The sequence below is a fragment of the Microtus ochrogaster genome, chromosome 4 (assembly GCF_000317375.1).
Source record: "Microtus ochrogaster isolate Prairie Vole_2 chromosome 4, MicOch1.0, whole genome shotgun sequence".
NCBI lineage: Eukaryota > Metazoa > Chordata > Mammalia > Rodentia > Cricetidae > Microtus > Microtus ochrogaster.
In genome coordinates this window covers 52,154,781-52,171,793 of record NC_022011.1, presented here as the reverse complement: position 1 = coordinate 52,171,793, position 17,013 = coordinate 52,154,781, and the positions used below count along the sequence as shown (strand labels likewise).

Genomic DNA, 17,013 nt, shown 5'->3' with positions numbered 1-17,013 from the left:
GGGAGGCAGAGGCAGTCGCATCTCTGTGAGTTCGAGGCCAGCCTGGTCTAGTTCTAGAGCCAGGCAGTAGTAGTGCACGCCTTTAATCTCAGCACTTGGGAGGCAGAAGCAGTCGGATCTCTGTGAGTTCGAGGCCAGCCTGGTCTATAAGAGCTAGTTCCAGAGCCGGGCAGTGGTGGTTGCATGCCTTTAATCTCAGCACTTGGGGAGGCAGAGAGGCTGGCAGACCTCTGGGAGTTCAAGGTCAGTTTGGTCTACAGGAGCTAGTTCCAGGACAGGCTCCAAAGCTACAGAGAAACCCTATCTTGAAAAACCAAAAAAAAAGAAAGAAAGAAAAAAGAAAAAGAAAAAAATATTAAGCAAAAGGAACAGAGATATGAGAGAAATAAAAGGCAGAAAGAACACTGGACCACCACAGTTATTTTCTACATGTACCCAAAAGAGGAGGGGGCGGAGCCAAAAGACTTCATTAACACGATATAAGGAATAGCCGAGTTCTCCAACCGTTGGTCCAGGTGGAGTGGATCCTTCTCTCTACCCAAAATACTAATTAACCACACCCTAGGTCAGGATCTCTTGTTTGTAGCCACACCTGTTGTCAACAACTTTGAAAGAGCAAAAATAAACTCAAGCTTTGACCTTAGTCAAGGTGGGACAAGCTCCCATCTGTGGACCCCCACAGTGTGTGAGGTGCACCAAGTCACTTTGGGGCATGCTCAGAGTTACCGCAATGCCCGGAGTATCTTCTGAGTTGACTCATCCTTGCAGAATAGCTTGGCTGCCAAGCAGCAGATGTAAGCACTAGAATTTCAAAGCCAGAGCATTCATATCCATGAAGGAAACAGAAGTTCTGAGTTTTAACACAAAGAGCTGCCAGGGCTTCTCTTGGAGATGTTTGGGTCCCCAGTTGGGCAATAGGTATGAATAACCGAGCAAAAGACCATGGCTCTTGAGCATAAGTCCAGCAAGGACAGTGGCTGCCCACAACTGCTAAGGGAAGATGCTGGAAATTTTTACCATGAACCAAGAGTGCTCCTGTTCTGGTGAGAAAGAAGACCCCGTAGGACAAGAACACCTGGAGCCTATAGCCCGAGAGGATGTGCACTGAGCCGGCCAGAAGAGCAGGGAAGCAAGCAGAATGTTCTGTGGGATCATTGGGTGCCTGCCCTCCCTCCCCAGCCTGCAGCTGTTGGAGGCTGCACAAGGAAGGCTCTGTTTACTGGTGGCCATGGTCCCAGTGGGAGGGTGCATTACTGTCAGGCAGGAGCGGCAGGCAGACAGTCTTTGCGGCCTGAAAGGACCCTGTGGTCAGCTTTTGTGGAAGGCCTTTCCTCACCCCGGAAGGAGAGGTGCCAAGGTGCTTCCCCTGTGGACTAGGCCTCACTGACTCCCTCAGTGGGTCTTCCAGGGAAGCAGGGAACATCAGAGAACACCGGGAGGCTGGGTGAAAGCACCTGCAATCAGTCAATCACAGGGGTGGGGGAAGCAAGGCAGCAGTGCACAGACCTCGCTCTGTCTTTGCTGGAGTTCATCTCTGCAAGTCCTTGGCTCTCAGAGCAGGCAGTCAATCCTCTTGGTAGACAGAGTGACTTCCAGTCGTAGGAAGCCTAGGAGCTGGGGTAGGGGGTGGCACAGAACTTGGGTGACAATAAAGGCTATGGGTAAAGGGGGCCTGGGCTGTTCTGAGAGACAGAAAGGACCACAGAGTCACCCACAGTGTGTGTGGAGGATCGAAGGGAATCAGAAAATACAAAGGGGGCCGGGCGGTGGTGGTGCATGCCTTTAATCCCAGCACTCGGGAGGCAGAAGCAGGTGGATCTCTGTGAGTTTGAGACCAGCCTGGTCTACAAGAGCTAGTTCCAGGACAGGCTCCAAAGCCACAGAGAAACCCTGTCTCGAAAAACCAAAAAAAAAAAAAAAAAAAAAAAAGAAAAATACAAAGGGGGCTGGACAGATGGTTCAGCAGTTAAGAGCGCTTGTTGCTCTTGCAGAGGGCTCAGGTTTTTATCTCAGTACCTACATGGTGGTTTACAACCATCCATCTATCCATCCATCCAGGCGATCTGGCACCTTCTGACCTCCAGTGGCACTAGGCTCAAGCAGTGCACATACATCCATACATAAAGCCCCCAAACCAAAACAACAACAAAAACACACATATAAAATATGTAAATCTAAATAAATATTAAAAAAAAAAAAGGAGAGAGAGGATAGGACCTTAGGGGCTCTCCAGGTTTTATCTCCCTGAAGGCCATGCCATACCCAATGACCCACAGTGTCTGGCTATGCAAACCTGGAGGTGTGGGGGAGGGGTGCTGGGAAAGGGTATGGGCCAAGAAATTCACACAGGTATGTTCTGTGGGCCACATGTGGGCAACGGTAGCTACACAGGAGACAGCTCAACCTGGGGGGCTTGCTTAAGACTCAAGGGTTTTTCTTTGTTGTAACTCACTCGCACAGTTCCGGATCATGAGCTTTGCCAATGACAATCTCGTGTCTCAATATCAAAAGGCTGGACATGCCTGAAAGCAGTAATGGACAGACCGGAAGGTATCCCTGTCCAGCCCAGGGTCAGCTCTTTTGTGGGTCTGATGGCTATAACCTAGTGCCTGAGTTTTGGGTGGCTTTTTTGGTGGTACTGTGTGTGGCGGGCGGGGGTGAGCAGCCTCAAGCTGCAGGAAACGGTAAGAGGCCTCTGCCTTTTCTCTGGTATCCAGTTACCTTTTGGCTGTAGGACAAGCTTTCCTGTTAGAAAACCAAACCGCCCGCGGGAGGCACGGACGGGGGAAGGAGCCCTCACCATCCTCTCCCAGGGCCTTTCTTAGGCGCTCAGGTGAAGAAAATGGTGTCCTTTCACCTAGATGAGCAAGTCCTAGCAGGTTTCCTGGACAAGTTTGGGCACCAAGGTGGCAGAGGTAGGGTGCTGTTTAGGATCCTGGCAGGAGGAAGGGTGCCCCCTGGTGGCTAAGGAGACCATGCCTGACCATGCTTGTCGGCAGGACGCAAACCTATCCTCTTGAACAACTCGGTAACAGTCATATACTCTATGGCAGCTCCCTCCACCCATCGCCTGGCAGATCTCAGGTCCCCCTCTCGACGTGAACTTGGGCTCTCTGCCCAGCCCAGCCTTCCCAGACATTCCCCCTCAGCCCGAAGGCCTGTAAACCGGCTGCCACCAACCACCACAGAAATAAACAAGCAGCGGCCTCAGGGGAACCTTAATCCCGAGTCTCCGCTAGGGGCAGCATGGCGCTGCTTGTCCACCTTGAGATAGGTACGTCCTCAGGCTGCCTTATCTGGGAGAGAAGGTCGACACTCCTTGGTAATAGCGCCCGTTTATTTGCTAAGAATGGCACGCAGCAGTCTAGGAAGTCCACATGGAGCCCTTCCCCTCCTCCCCAGGAAGACCGGCAGGCAGTCTCTCCAGCCTCCAGTGCCCTGAAGTTGGTGGAGCTGGGGAGATGGTTACGGCCCCAACTTTTCACAACTGTTGGGAAGCTATGACCTCTGGATTCTCATAGCAGTGAGCCACTTTGCTGGTCATTCTGGAGTTGCTGCAAGCACTGCAGGGGCAACACCTAGTCACCAGGCGGTCCCAAGGCTCCAGAGAATGGAGCCAGAGAGGCAGCCAGGCCCAAGATCGAAGACAGGGAGGCAACCAAGATGGCCGGTGTTTTTGCAGGACATTAATCAGCACGATAAAGAGCACCAGCCCTACCAGAGGGCCTCCCACTGCAGCCAGCACTGAGCCCCCTGCCAGGGAAAGTCCAAAGGCTGCCAGGGGCAGCAGCAGGAAAGTGAATAGTAGGTAGACAATGGCTACCCAGCGGTACTGGGCAGTCAGGTCACCAAAGCGCTTGGCCAGTGGAATGGGTAGTCTCAGGACAGGCACCAGGTACCACAGCAGTATGCCAGCCAGGTTGAAGAAGAAGTGGATGAGAGCAACCTGGTAAGCAGGAAAGGCAAAAAGGGGTGAGGAGCTTGGACCAGATGATGTGGGTCACCTGAGCCTTTTTAGAAATGATGACTTTTGCCAGGTGGTGGTGGCGCATGCCTTTAATCCCGGCACTTGGGAGGCAGAGGTAGGTAGGCAGATCTCTGTGAGTTTGAGGTTTACAGAGAGTTCCAGGACAGGACAGGACCACACAACACACACACACACACACACACACACAAAACAAAACAATCAAACAAAAAGAAATCATGCCTTCCCCTGCTCTGCTCAAATCTGAAGCTTCTCTGTGGTGTCCTCTGAGTGGTTCAGAGAGGCCACTTAGGATGGCAGGATCCAGCCAGAGCAAACTCATGTTCGCCCTACAACTCTCCCCCACATTTTAGGAGACAGGGGCCTATGCCTGCACAAGTGTGTGGTAACATATCCCTCTGCTGTCGGAGACGAAGTGGGGTAGGGTGGACAGGGAATGCAACACACGGCCTTTCTGTGAGTGAGCACAATCCAGAGGCCTGGGAGAGGACGGTTCAGGGTCAGGAGTATCTGAGTGGCAAAGACGATACAGAGGCAAAGATGCAGGTGGCAGGCAGGGAGGGCAAGGTTCGGGTTTTTCCTAGGAGCAGCAGCTAGTGCCAGCCAAGATTTCAGAACCTGATCCTGCCCTAGGCAGAGGGAAGTTAGAGCCAGAGCAGTGGACCAAAGATTAGGCGATTTAGAGAATCAGAGCTCAAATAGGCCTAAGAGTGAGGCACGGAGCTGCGAGATTTGGGGTAGGGAGACAAGTTAGAGGCAGAAACATGTCTCAGCTTAGGTGACATGAAGGGTTAGCAAAGGCCCCCAGGTGAGCAGGCATCCCCAGGATGGGCTCTGGGAAGACACCACACTCCTTAGCTAGTGACCTCGGTACATGGAGGAACAGGAATTTGGGAAGAGTCACATTGGAAGCGTGGACCAGAGGGCCACTCTTGAATACCCTAGAGAACACAGTGAGGAGTCCAGGATGGAGGCAGCAGAGGAGCAGTGATCCTTCAAGGGAAGCTGGGGACAGATAGAGATACAAAGATAGAGGGACAAAGAGCAGGGATGACCACAGGTTATTCCAGGAAAGTCGTCCTGGAAAGGAAGAACCAGAACCAGGGTAGGGCTGCGAGGTGTCCACAATGTCCCCCTGGATCTGGGGTTGCAGGGCTGTGGTTGGAGTCTGAGGAGCCCAAGGAGAGCTGCCCTGCTGGGAACAGGGAAACGATGGTGGGCAGTACCTGGACTGCGAAGAGCAGCATGTCTGCGGGACTGGCCAGGGCCGCCAGCAGGGCTGTGGTGGTGGTGCCAATGTTGGAGCCCACGAAGAGGGGGTAGGCCCGTTCCAGGTTGATTATCCCAACCCCTGGAGAAATTCAGGGTCACTAGGGACTCCAGCCCGGCTTCCCCAGCCCCAAGCCCATCGCCTGCTTTGGCTTACCCATGAGAGGCACTATGGCTGCCGTGAATACACTGCTGCTTTGCAGCAAGAAGGTTAAGCCTGCACCAACAAGGACGGCCAAGTAACCGCTGAGCCAGCCAAAGGGGAAGGGGAAATCTGCAGGAGTGTAGGGTGGAAGGCTGTAGGGTCATTCTTAACTCCCCGCCTTACCCTCCATCCCAGGTCCAGGGCCTCCATAACCTCACCTACCCGCATTGATGACCGTTTTCACAGCCTGGGCGATGCGGCCCTGCAGCACAGAGTTGAGCAGCTTAACGATGAGGACCAGACAGGTACAGAGCACCAGCAGAGAGCCCGCCAGCAGGATGAAGCCCACGGCCAGATCCGTGAGCCCGGTGCCCACGAACAGGTGATGGCCTGCGGCGGGGCGAGGTGATGAGTGGGAGGGAGTCAGAGCAAGGCAGGGGGCGGGACCAGGGCAGGGGGCAGGACCAGGGCAGGGGGCAGGACCAGGGCAGGGGCAGGACCGGCTCAGGTACTCACAGGGCACTCTGTTCTCCGGAGCCACTGTGCTATTCTCCCTGCAGGGGTGGAAGACACCGCATTCCTCGTTGCTCCCCTGGGGCTGAGGGAAGGGGAGGACTCAGGTCGGGCTCACAGCAGGCAGACAGAGGTTAAAAGGCTCAAGATCAAGCGGGCAGGATGATTTGGCAGGTCAGAGATCAAACGAGGGAGGGATGGGGTCAGAGGCACCTCACCGGTGGTTTCCCCTGAACGTCACACCATTGTTTAATCAGGCTGCCGTTAGTGGTGTTGCCCATAGCACTGCTGGTAATCATGCCGGTATCCAGCTGGTAGACAGAGGGGGCATGATTATGCATCTGGCACTCCTCCCCTCAGCCTATTCCAAGCCTAAACCCTCTTCTTGTTCCCTTCCAGGACAGGGCTTCTGCCTCCTGCTCCTCATCAGCCAGGTGCAGGTACCTTCCTATGGTACATCTGTCCTCACCTGGATGACAAGGTGTGTGAAAGGCTGCGTCAGTGCCTTGAGGATATCGGGGGCCTGCCTCCCTGGCTGGAGGCTAGCAGCACCCAGGGCCAGTCCACTCAGCCTCTCTAATGCTGCTGTGGCGCTCTCCAGTGGCAGCAATACCAACACTGTGAGCCAGTTGAAGATGCCATGCACAGCCGAGCCGCTGAAAGCCCTGCAGTCACACAGGGCAGGCTGGCTGTCTGAGCAGCCTCTACTGAGGCCAATACAGACCCAGCCTGGCCCTTTGGCCCTGACTCACCTCTGGAACTCCTCCCGGTCCCCTGACTGCGCCATCGAGACCAGGGTGCTGGTGATGGAAGTGCCCACGTTGACACCCATGATGATAGGCACAGACATCTGGACAGTCAGCACTGTAGGGGTGCCATTTCAGCAGCCCTGCCTGTTCTCCAACCCACCCACCACTGCCCTGGGAAAAGGGAGGTGTACTCACACTTAGAGGCCACCATGCTAACCACGATAGAGGAAGATGTACTGGAGCTCTGTACGAGGACTGTGACCAGCACACCAATGACCAAGCCAGCCACGGGGTTGGACAGCACCACATTGTCCTTGAAAATGTCTCCGGCCATTCTGCCTAATCCCCACAGAGAGGTGCACTGAGGCTGCCGAGGGCTGCCGTCCAGTCCCCATCCCCGTCCCCACCTTGGCCTCCTGCCTGGTCACTCACTGCCTAGCAGCTGGAAGGCGGAGCCGAGGATGTCCAGGGAGCAGATGAAGAAGTAGAGGTTTCCTAGGAGTCCACACGCCTTGAGGAAGCCGACGACCACCCCGTGAAGCCTGCTGGCCGTGCTGACCTCTAGAGACACCAGAGAGAGCTTATTTGACCAGCTGGCTACTCCCCAGCTACAGTACTACCCCACCCCACACACATTTTGTTCCCTGTGAAGAGGGGCCATATTTCCTGTCACCTCTCAGACAGAACACAGGATCTCCCTTCTGTCTCATTGGGCAGGAGCCCATGTCCTCCTCTGGTGCTCACCAGGGCAGAGACTATGTCCCCCTCTTTTGTCCTCCCTTGTTCCTTTGCCTTGTGAATAAACCCATGACCTTGGAGGGGGAGTCCCAGCAGGGAATAAAAGGAAGACCTGATCCCAGCACTCGGGAGGCAGAGGCAGGCGGATCTCTGTGAGTTCGAGACCAGCCTGGTCTACAGAGCTAGTTCCAGGACAGGCTCCAAAGCCACAGAGAAACCCTGTCTCAAAAAACCAAAAAAAAAAAAAAAAAAAAAAAAAGGAAGACCTGAGGCTGGGAGGGGAGTTTTCACCCCATCTTAAGCAGATGAAGATGGGTTTCTATGAGGTGTATTCCACCAAGTCCCAGCCTATACTCTGCTAAGAAACGGAGAGCCAGGGGCCTGCCTGCGTGCTGTCTCATTATCCGCAAACCTACCTTTCAGTTTGTCAGCGTTCTTCTGCTGAGGGAAGGCCCAGGGGTCTGTGCCTCCCTCCTCCAAGCCTGGGATAGAACTGGAGGTCCCTGCAGGGGTCAAGTCAGACAGGGCTGTTTGCAGAACCCCTCTCCAAGGAGGAGGACCGAAGGAAACCAGAGGTGGAAGGGGCTGGGGCACAAGGGGCCACGGATGAGGTCCAGAAACAGGGAAGGGAAGAGTTTCAGTGAGTCTGGCTCAGGCCAGGGGTGTGAGGAGACCCAAGAACTCTTCAAGCGGGCAGCTACAGAACCCTCATTTTGCTTAGTGTAGCTGTTCAAGGAGCGCCTGATACCTGCATTTCTCAGATTCAGGTCCACCAGGTCAATGGCATCCAAAGTAGGGTTGGGGAACTGGCCACCAGCGAGGGAATTCGGCATTGATTTCAAGCAAAGAGACCCAGGCCCAGTCCTGGATTTGCTAAGGGCAAAGCAGGTAAGAGCTGGTGGTTCCTCCTACCCCGCCTCTATCCCACCCAGCAGTCTAACGTCAGAACCCTGACCAGAACCTTCAGCCGCAGCCCCGTGCCTTGCAGGTCTTGGTGGCTCTCCCTTCCCTCTGACCACAGACGGATGGCTACCGTGACCTCAGGTGACTGTCAGGCGAGCCCAGTTTAGCTTCAGGGGGCAGGAGACAGGAGCCACGGGATCCCAGGCTCCCTTACTAGTCTTGGCTGAAAGAAGGTTTGGCAGTTGACTGAGGGCACAGGGTTCTCGGGCACTACCTGGAAGTAGCTGGTAGCTCGAGAACCCTGGGATTTCTCCTATCAAGTGTCAATGAGGACACTCCAGATGGTCCCAGCTTAGACTTTGGTATTTGATACCAAACAGGTGACGTCCTTGCTTGATAAGAACCCCACCCCACCCCACCCTCAACTTAGGAGCAGGGCTTCGGAACCCCCTGCCCATACCAGATCCCTTCTACCTGTTCTGGCCCCATGCGCCTCTGGGTCTGGAATTCTTTGCATCCTAGTCTGCCCTGACCCCTCCCCCAGTGCTTGGGCCCAGGCCCAGGGGTCCTTTGTGTGCCCTCCCTTTGGCCTGGTCCTAGGCTCTTCTCACTTGCTCTAAGGTCCTAAGGGTTTCAAAATGGTGCCCAAACCCTGAACCTGGCTGGTGGTCACTCAGCTCTCGTCCAGTGTCCATTAGCTTGGTCTAGCTCTGGGAGCTCCTACCTGCATGTGTGGTGAGGGGCACCAGCGGGGAGGAGGCTCAGCGGGAGCAGTTGCAGGTCAAAGATCTGCCCAGTGCGCACATGACCTGCTGTGTGTGGAGCCCCATTAATGTTTACCCAGGAGCTGGGGCCCCCAAGGGGAGACCCTGCCTGGCCCCGAGGCCTTATTCAGACCCTTGTCATCCTAAGGCTAGGAATTCTGGGCCCCCAGCCCAACTCTCTTGGGGTGGCACTTCTCCAAGGGATGGGCAACAGTTGGTCAGGAGCATAATAGAGCTAGACACGGCAGGCAGCCACCAGTAGGCATCGGATACATTTAATGGACACTCTACAGCACCCAGGCAGGACATGCTCATTCTAGCTAAGACTGCCTAAGGACCCCAGGAGAATGTTGCCCTCCTCTTTCTCTGTTCTGCAAACCTTATCATGATCGTCTGTGCACCTGACAGAGACAAAAGGGAAGCCCTTTGCACCAGGTGGGTGTGGAAAACGGATTTCCTCAGGTGGCCTGAGAAGACCCAGGCCTTCAGGTCAGCAGATTCAAATCTGAGGTTAAGGGGGGGGCGAGACCCAGGAGGGCTTTCAGGGGAGGCCGGGGGGGGGGGGGCGGGACATTGGTCTCTACCTGCAAAGATGGACGGGAGACGGTAAAGCCCTTCCCCATCTTACAGTGCTCGTCACCTGAACCCTATCTGAATATCTTTTCCCAGATGAGTGTTGTTCTGTGCCCATGTGCATGTGAAATGTCCCGGTCAGTCTTGTGGGTCAGTCCGTTTCCAGCCCCGGGATGGGGACTGGGCCATCCCCTGCAAGCTATTTCCTTAGGGGCCCTGCAAGCTCCAGCACCCTGCTCTGCTTACTGCCCAGCGTTGTCCCTGGGCACCTGAGGGACTTTGCCCAGGGATTAAGTCTTCTCAATGTCTATTCAGCAAATTCCCTTTCCTCCCCATCCTAGGAGGCCCCTCCCAGGGGCTCCTGAATACAGCTCCTTCCTAGAGGGATGGAGTGTTACTGCTTTGGCCTGGGGGTTGTCATTGTCAGTAATCTGTAACCTCTAGCACCTACAGAAGGTCTGGAGTTTTTTTTTTTTTGTTTGTTTGTTTGTTTTTTGTTTTGGTTTTTGAGACAGGGTTTCTCTGTAGCTTTGGGGCCTGTCCTGGAACTAGCTCTTATAGACCAGGCTGGCCTCAAACTCACTGAGATCCACGTGTCTCTGCCTTCCGAGTGCTGGGATTAAAGACATGTGCCACCACCGCCCGGCTCAGGTCTGTGTTATTATAGTCACCAGAGGTAGGAGGAGGCTGGGAGTTTTAAACTAGGATGATGAACTGTGAGACCTCAGGCTAGACCCCTTGTCAGAGTTGGCTGTCTATGGCAGCCTTCTTTGATGCCTGTCAAAGAGGAAGCTTTGGGCTGTAGCAGATCCTCTCAGACAAGTACCTGGCTCATGGCAGGAGCCCGGTGACCACAGTTGAAGAGATAAAACACATAGACTCCAGGAATAGAAGAGGTAATCAGCCCTCCCTTCTGGCTCATACCGCTGAATGTTTACAGAGAGGAAGGCCTGCTCTGAGGCCAGCCACTCATGGACAACCATAGCCTGGCCCAGTTCAGACCCTGCACTCATCCCCACAAACTCTTAGGAGCCATTTTCTGTGCTAGGTCCTGGGTTTACAGGTGACATAGACAGCAGAATGTTGGCTAGCCAAACAAAGTCGCAGGCTAGTTTGGGGTATGGGAATCCCCTATAGACTAGTTAAATGGAATGTCACCAGCCTATTGTGGAACCATGGTCACTGATTCTGACCTTAGGCTATGGCTTGAGATGTCCCTGGTCAGGGTGACACCACTCTGTTGCGTCATGTAGGACTATAAGGAGGAGGCCCTGCTCGCATGCTGTTAGGTCTGCGCTGTGTATGGTCTGTGGCTCTGCGGCAGGGAAGCCGCTAGCAGTTTTCTTTGTGCAGGTGGAGATAGCCAGAGTTTAGACCTCAGGGTTCCCCAGGGGATACCAGCACAGTCTTCCCCAGGCCCAGCAGCAGCATCCAGGCTGAGGAAAGTGGGGTTGGGGGCCCAAGGTGGGGTAGAGTCCAGCCGGCTGCTGAGTGACGGTAGTGCCGACTTTGAGGGGGACCGAGGACCTGGGTTCTATTCTTGATGGTTTCCGTTCAGCTTTGACTGCCAAAAAGGCAGCTAAGTCCAGGTCCAACATGGTCACCCCTCCACGGGGCATAGGGGTACTTTGACGGCACTGTGGGCAGGGGATCCAGTGCTGTTCGTGGGCTGGCGTGTCCAGCCGCCGCATACATGCCTGGCAGAAGGTGTGGCCGCAGTAGAGGCGGCGAGGCAAGTGTATTGAGAGGTCATAGGCAGAGTAGCAGACGATGCAGTCATTCCGTGGGGCAGTCAGGGCTGCCCCTTCCTCCAAGGCTCGGGGGCCTTCAGGCTGCAGCATCCTAGGAAGAGTATGAGGGAACTAACAGGGCAACCACACAAGCTACAGTTCACCTCTGCCCACCTATGTGATGTTTTGGTCCATGCTGGCCCCCAGAAAACGGAGGACAGTGACATGGGACGGTAAGTCCCTACACACCTGGAGGGAAGACGGTGCCTTTGGGCTAATACCAAGCCTGGGCCTGTCTCTTGTTGCTGTGGCCGTTGGCTGAAACAGCATCCTATCCCACTGTTGAAACCCACCCCTTGCCTCTCCGAACCCCTGGCTTCTCTTACCTGCATCCACTCCACCAGAAAGATATTCCCAGCTAGAGGACTGCAGAAGGGGATGGGGACCTGGGACACTTCATGGCTCCCTCCCTGGGCTCGCATTACTGGCCACATAGGCAAGAGAGCAGGAGGCAGGTGGTGGCTGCGTCAAGTGAGAGTGGGCTCCCCTTTCAGCCACAAAGCGCCTGCAACAGGATCTGCTGCTCCCTGCACTGGGCAGGAGATAAGGTGAGCCAGCCCCCTGAAGGATGAACCTGCCCAGACCACTCCCCCCCTGTAACTCCCAGAGACCTGGCTTTGTCTTTCTCCACTCTAGGTGTCTCCAGTTTAGGGCCCCCCCATTCTTGTACCCTTCCCCCAGGTCTCATCTGATCACCCCTTGGTAATGTTTTCCACTTTGGCCTCCGCTCACATCACCTCCCAGGGAACCTATCCCCGCCCCCCATCAGCTCCATGGTAGGGTGCATCTTCTTGCTAATTTGGTCACTTCTCAGGATCACCTTCCTCCCCACCTAGACTAAGTCTATCCTGTGATGTCACCGGAAGTAGCCCGCCCATCAGGCCTGAGGTGTGATGATCTCCCTCACACAACCATCATCCCAGAAGCCCCCACCACCCCACACCCATGCTAAGCATCTCCCAGTTGACTGCCTACCCGACCCTCAGCCTCTACAATAGTCCAGGGAGCCAGTTCAGAGAAGTGGGATCCCTGTTCCCTGTGATGAGGACTGGAGAGGAGACAGCACGGAATTAGGGAGACCCCTAATTCTGCACACAGGGTTGCTAGGACCCCCTAAGACGGCACAGAGGGTTGCTAGGGGAAAAAAAAAAACCTCCTTTTCTCACTTTTACCCACCGGCTTGGCAGTCTGCCTTTAAGACTGGTCAAACAGGTTCCTGTGTTGGCCCTCACTGGAATGGAGAACTAGGAGCTCAGAGAGGAGTCAGGGCGATGACCTATCTGCCCATTCCTGGAGACCTCTACACACAACACATCTGGCCTGCCCTCTTACATGACCTGCCTCTGCATCAGGGAAGGGCCGACTTCAGGAGGACTTGTTTGTCTTGTGAGGCCTGTGAGGCCAGCTCTTCTCCCTCTTCACGTGGCATTGCGGCTCTGCCCTGCCCCGGAAACACCAGGCTGCCCAGAGCTGGCCTCTTTGCACACTCCCTACCCTGGCATCTCAAACATGGCCCCCAGCAGGCATCTCACACTGCTTGGACAGGTAAGAAGAGAACACTCCCTTCAGCCCTGCCATGCCTCATTTTCAAGGCCTGGTACACATCACTTGAAATAGGTTAAACAGCAAAGCCTGGATAGTAGGGATTGTCTTTTGTGGGAAACCAGAAACATGCCCTGGCCAAGGGCGGGAGGTGACTCACATTGGGCAGGGCTGGGTTCTGGGTCCTGGATCAGAGCTCCCACTCCCTGAAACCTGCTAACGTCAGCCCCACCCACTAACAGCCCTCCAATCTGATCCTCCCCCAGAGTATTTTCTTGGGGTCCCCCACAGTGGCAAGTATGGTACTCTCCTACCTTGTGACTCAGGATTAATCTTGTTTACTATCTCAGCTTTAGCCCTAAGGAGAACGAGGAACTGGCCCAGGGCAGTGGACATATTACCATCTACGAGCCCCTGGGTGGACTGAGACCTGCTAGGGACCTAAATTATGGATGTCATGAGGCATCCTGTTCTGGAAGGTCCCACAGAGTCTGGGAATCTACCAGGGAGATTGTATTTGTGCATGTTGAGGGCACCCTCTCCCAAACAGACCCCTGGCTTTAAAAAAAAAAAAAGTCACTAGCACAATGCTCACCCTGCTTTATTGCCAAAGTCTTGCAAGAAGTGAAGGATGTTCCTATTGCTGCCAACATGGCTAGTGGCTGGGACCGTATCCCAGAGGGCACTTGCTGGGCCTTCCTGGTGGACAGGCTCCCCAGATGCCCATGACAATGGCTGCTCCTGATGTCCAGCACCACTTTGGCATTGAGCAGAGGCCCGGGCCCCCCAGCCCTGGAGGTTGGATAGTCAGGCTAGGAGACAACACAGCAACAGCTGTGACAACGGCAGAATCGTGGGCAGTGGCAGCAAGAGCAGCAAGGCAGGCAGCAGCAGTGGTGGGCAATGTCATCGCCACGCCCCACAGGGGGCAGACCAGCATACGTCAGTCCTGAGGGACGCTGCACACTGCTGTTGTAGGGGTTGCAGGGGTTGTAGGTCTGTTGGCTCTGCTCAGGAGCTGTGCCTTTGATGCCCTTGACACCCTTTGGCTCTGGGGCTTCAGTTGTTTTCGAGAGGCCCGCTGGCTCTGGGGCACAGGTTCCTGAGGGTAGAGGCTGAATCTCAGCGGAGGAAGATGAAGAAGGAACCTCCTCTAACTGCTGCCCCAGGTCAGACCGCAGGTGAGCCCGAGGGATGCTGATGTGGGTGTATGGATTCTTCACAACCATCTCATGGGGGTCCATGGCCCAGGCTGCAGGGGTGAGCAGAGACACATACATGGACTCAGGGAGGAGAAAACCTGCTTGAGCACCTATAGCCCAAGAAGACACCCATTCTGGAGGAATCTGCCTTGTGACAAGCCCTATCAATTAGCATCTGCATGCAGATGTGGGCACATCAGGATCTATGCAAGGCCTACGTGTCTTTGGAGGTAGGCCCAAGTACCCAGTTGCCACCCTCCACCAAGTGTCCAAGAGATACTCCTGGATGCAGCTGGGAATGGGGATAAAAAGCTAGGAGATGCTGGTGAGCTGGTCTAAGGGAGAGCAGTATCTGTCCAGGGGGTACCTCTAAGTACAGGTCAGCCCCTGGGCGAGGACTCACCTGCAGCAAGCAGCAGCAGTCTGTCTTTCTGTCCTCCAGCTCCTGGTCCCAGTGCCTGTGAGTAGAGCTACCAGCAGGTGCCTTTTCCCTCCTAGAGAGGGGTGGGGCTTTGGGGCGGAGCTCAAAGATGGGGTTCCCAGGATCCCAGGAGGCCTTAGCAACTAGAGCACAGCAGCCAGTCACCCCTCATTCCCAGATGGGTGGAGGCCAAGGTTTGGGCTCTAAGGGGCATTTGCCAATCCAGGGTGACTCAATCACCATTCATCTGAGCATGTCCTACCTCTTTGGGTCATGGCCCCAGAGAGGAAGTGGGGGGCAGGTCTTCAGATTCTGGGGCCACCCAGCCATTGCTCACATTTCTACAGCCACTGTCCAGAATTCCTGCTTGTCACCTACTGCCCATACCCAGTTGTCACTGGGATGCCTGAGACGGCTTGGAGGATTGTCCACTTTTCTAATAAAAAAAAGTTTGGCACAACTTTGTAGATACTTTACTTATCTTAAATTGGTGACATGGACACAAGCAACATTTTCAGCTCGTTTCTGAAACTGCAGTTTCCCTGTGCTGGTGAGTTGGGGAGAAAGCTCCCCCGAGTTTTCTGTCCCCCGCCCCCCCCGCACCCATGCTTGGCCCTGGTACCCTTCTGCTTTTGCAGCTTTACCTCCTTGGCCATAGAGGACACGAAAAAAAGACGGTGGGGCTGGGGGTGAAACAATAGTGGAAAGCTTGTGAGCCAACCGGTGGGCAACTCTGGGTCTACGCTACAGCGGGAAGGGCTCGGACCCCATTCGGGAAAACACCAGGAAGGAGAGAGCAAGTAGGACACGGACTATAAGCCAGGGTAACTGAGTGCAGAGCCAGTCAGGCAGGTTGAGCAATTTAGCAAGTAGAAGGAAATGGGTCTGGGGGAAACAAGCTTAAGAGGTAGAAAGCAGTGCTCTCAACGTGGGAACCTTTAACCTTGCCCACCCCAGGAGACTCCGCCCCTAGCCGCGAGCATGCGTAAACCCGGTCGAGGTGCCCAGTGGAAACTTAATTCCCCAGAAGCCTTCGCGCTCCAGGGTTTCCCAAAAGACCCGGTTTGGATGGATCCTTGGCTTGCTTCGCTCAGAACGGCGGCTGGAAGGGGAGAGAGGAGGGACAGGCTTATTCTCTTATGGGGCGTGGCTTCATTTCACGGGGCGGGACTCTGGACAAAGGGTGGGGCCATAAGTGGCCTTGCGGGAGGGCCAAGTGGGTGGGCTAGTGAGCAGAGCCCTCCTGGGAAGGGTGGCTGGAAAGAGCTCATTCCTTTCTCTAGCCACCGCTACCTGAGTTACCCCAGCGTGATGCCAGGATTCTCATGAGACGCCTCTACTCCATACCCCCGCACCTGACCCCTCCTCTCACCTGGAAGGAGCCCTGATGTGCACCCTTGGTTCTATAGAGCTGTAAAGTCTGGCCCAGCTTTGGCTCACCAGGAACATTGTTCCCTTCGTCTTGATTGTACAGAGAGGGTAGTCTGTGGGCTGAACAAAATCTGGGTTGTCCAGGGTCAGGCACAGGACTCAGTGTTGGTCACAGGCAGGTAAGGGTATGCCTGGTGGCCATGAGATGGTAGAGAATGGCACTCTGAACACGTAGACATCCTGGTCACCAGCGTGTCCTTTGCCCTTTCCTTACGGAGGGCTCCCCTGAGGCAAAGGTGTAGTCCAGGTAGAAGAGGACCAGGTAGGAGAAGGAAGAGGAAAGGAATGGGGCCTCTGATGGGTGGGGTCAGTTTAGTACACAACACAGAAGCGCGTGCTGACCTGATGCGACACAAGAAAGGGCTACTCCACCCTAGGCAGGTGAGTGTTGTTCAGTGGGCCCTCCACCCAACACGTGGACTGCCAGCTTGTCCAGGTATTTCCAACTCCCCACTTCCGGTCAGGACACCCGCCGAGCCTCTTCGTGCCTGCCCCAGCTCCCCTCTGCCCACTCATCTGGTATCCGTTTAACCTCTTATCCCTTTTGCTGTCATATCGCTGTCTTTGAGTTGATGAGCCCTGGGTGCAGTGTGGATACGTCAGTGAGTTGGAAAATTCCCGGCGTTCACACAAGGGGTGTGTCGGGGTTTGGCGTGAAAGGACCCTGCCCCTTCAAAGCTCGAAAGGTAGACGAGACACTGGTGGAACGCTGGGACCCCTGCTCGGGCATTGTGAGGCTCAAAATGTAAGGAACTAAAAAGCAAAGGTTTCCCTTACAAAACGCGGAGGGGCAGCCAAGGGGGAAAAAGGGAATGTTGGCGACACGGGGATCCCGACCGGCCTGTAGCTAGCTGGGAGGTCGACCCTGGAAGCAGACGCCAGGCCAGGAGTGGATCGAGGGGCGGCTAGGAGACTGGCCCCGCCCCGTGGACCCCGCGCGGGTCCCCAGACGGGGGGTGGCGCTGCGGGCGCGGGCGGGCGCCGCGCG

The 17,013-nt window shown here is 55.2% G+C and overlaps 3 protein-coding genes across 6 annotated transcripts; all 3 read right to left on the bottom strand.

Moving 5' to 3' along the window:
• Window positions 1-3,481: 3,481 nt before the first annotated feature.
• Window positions 3,482-8,232, bottom strand: Slc34a3 (solute carrier family 34 member 3). 2 transcript variants are annotated; one of them, XM_005346335.1, is made up of 12 exons: window positions 8,148-8,232; window positions 7,816-7,902; window positions 7,094-7,222; window positions 6,857-7,000; window positions 6,665-6,776; window positions 6,382-6,577; window positions 6,131-6,223; window positions 5,916-5,997; window positions 5,622-5,789; window positions 5,412-5,528; window positions 5,212-5,336; window positions 3,482-3,946 (listed from the first exon to the last, which is right to left on the bottom strand). In XM_005346335.1, exons 1-12 carry the CDS (start codon window positions 8,230-8,232, stop codon window positions 3,482-3,484), a joined length of 1,803 nt encoding a protein of 600 aa, XP_005346392.1. The 2 variants fall into 2 exon arrangements, with proteins under 2 accessions (XP_005346392.1, XP_005346393.1); XM_005346336.1 differs by having other exon boundaries at window positions 5,916-5,991.
• A 2,777-nt stretch (window positions 8,233-11,009) lies between these two features.
• On the bottom strand, window positions 11,010-11,480 carry Rnf224 (ring finger protein 224). Its single transcript, XM_005346334.1, has one exon. The coding sequence runs from the start codon at window positions 11,478-11,480 to the stop codon at window positions 11,010-11,012; it is 471 nt and encodes a 156-aa protein (XP_005346391.1).
• Window positions 11,481-13,573: 2,093 nt separating this feature from the next.
• Window positions 13,574-17,007, bottom strand: Cysrt1 (cysteine rich tail 1). Of its 3 annotated transcripts, none has more exons than XM_026789719.1 (3): window positions 14,857-17,007; window positions 14,577-14,737; window positions 13,574-14,223 (listed from the first exon to the last, which is right to left on the bottom strand). In XM_026789719.1, the coding sequence occupies exon 3, from the start codon at window positions 14,213-14,215 to the stop codon at window positions 13,784-13,786; it is 432 nt and encodes a 143-aa protein (XP_026645520.1). In that variant the 5' UTR covers window positions 14,216-14,223; window positions 14,577-14,737; window positions 14,857-17,007; the 3' UTR covers window positions 13,574-13,783. The 3 variants fall into 3 exon arrangements, with proteins under 3 accessions (XP_026645520.1, XP_026645518.1, XP_005346390.1); XM_026789717.1 differs by having other exon boundaries at window positions 14,577-15,696; window positions 15,967-17,007; XM_005346333.3 differs by having other exon boundaries at window positions 14,577-17,007.
• Window positions 17,008-17,013: the final 6 nt, after the last annotated feature.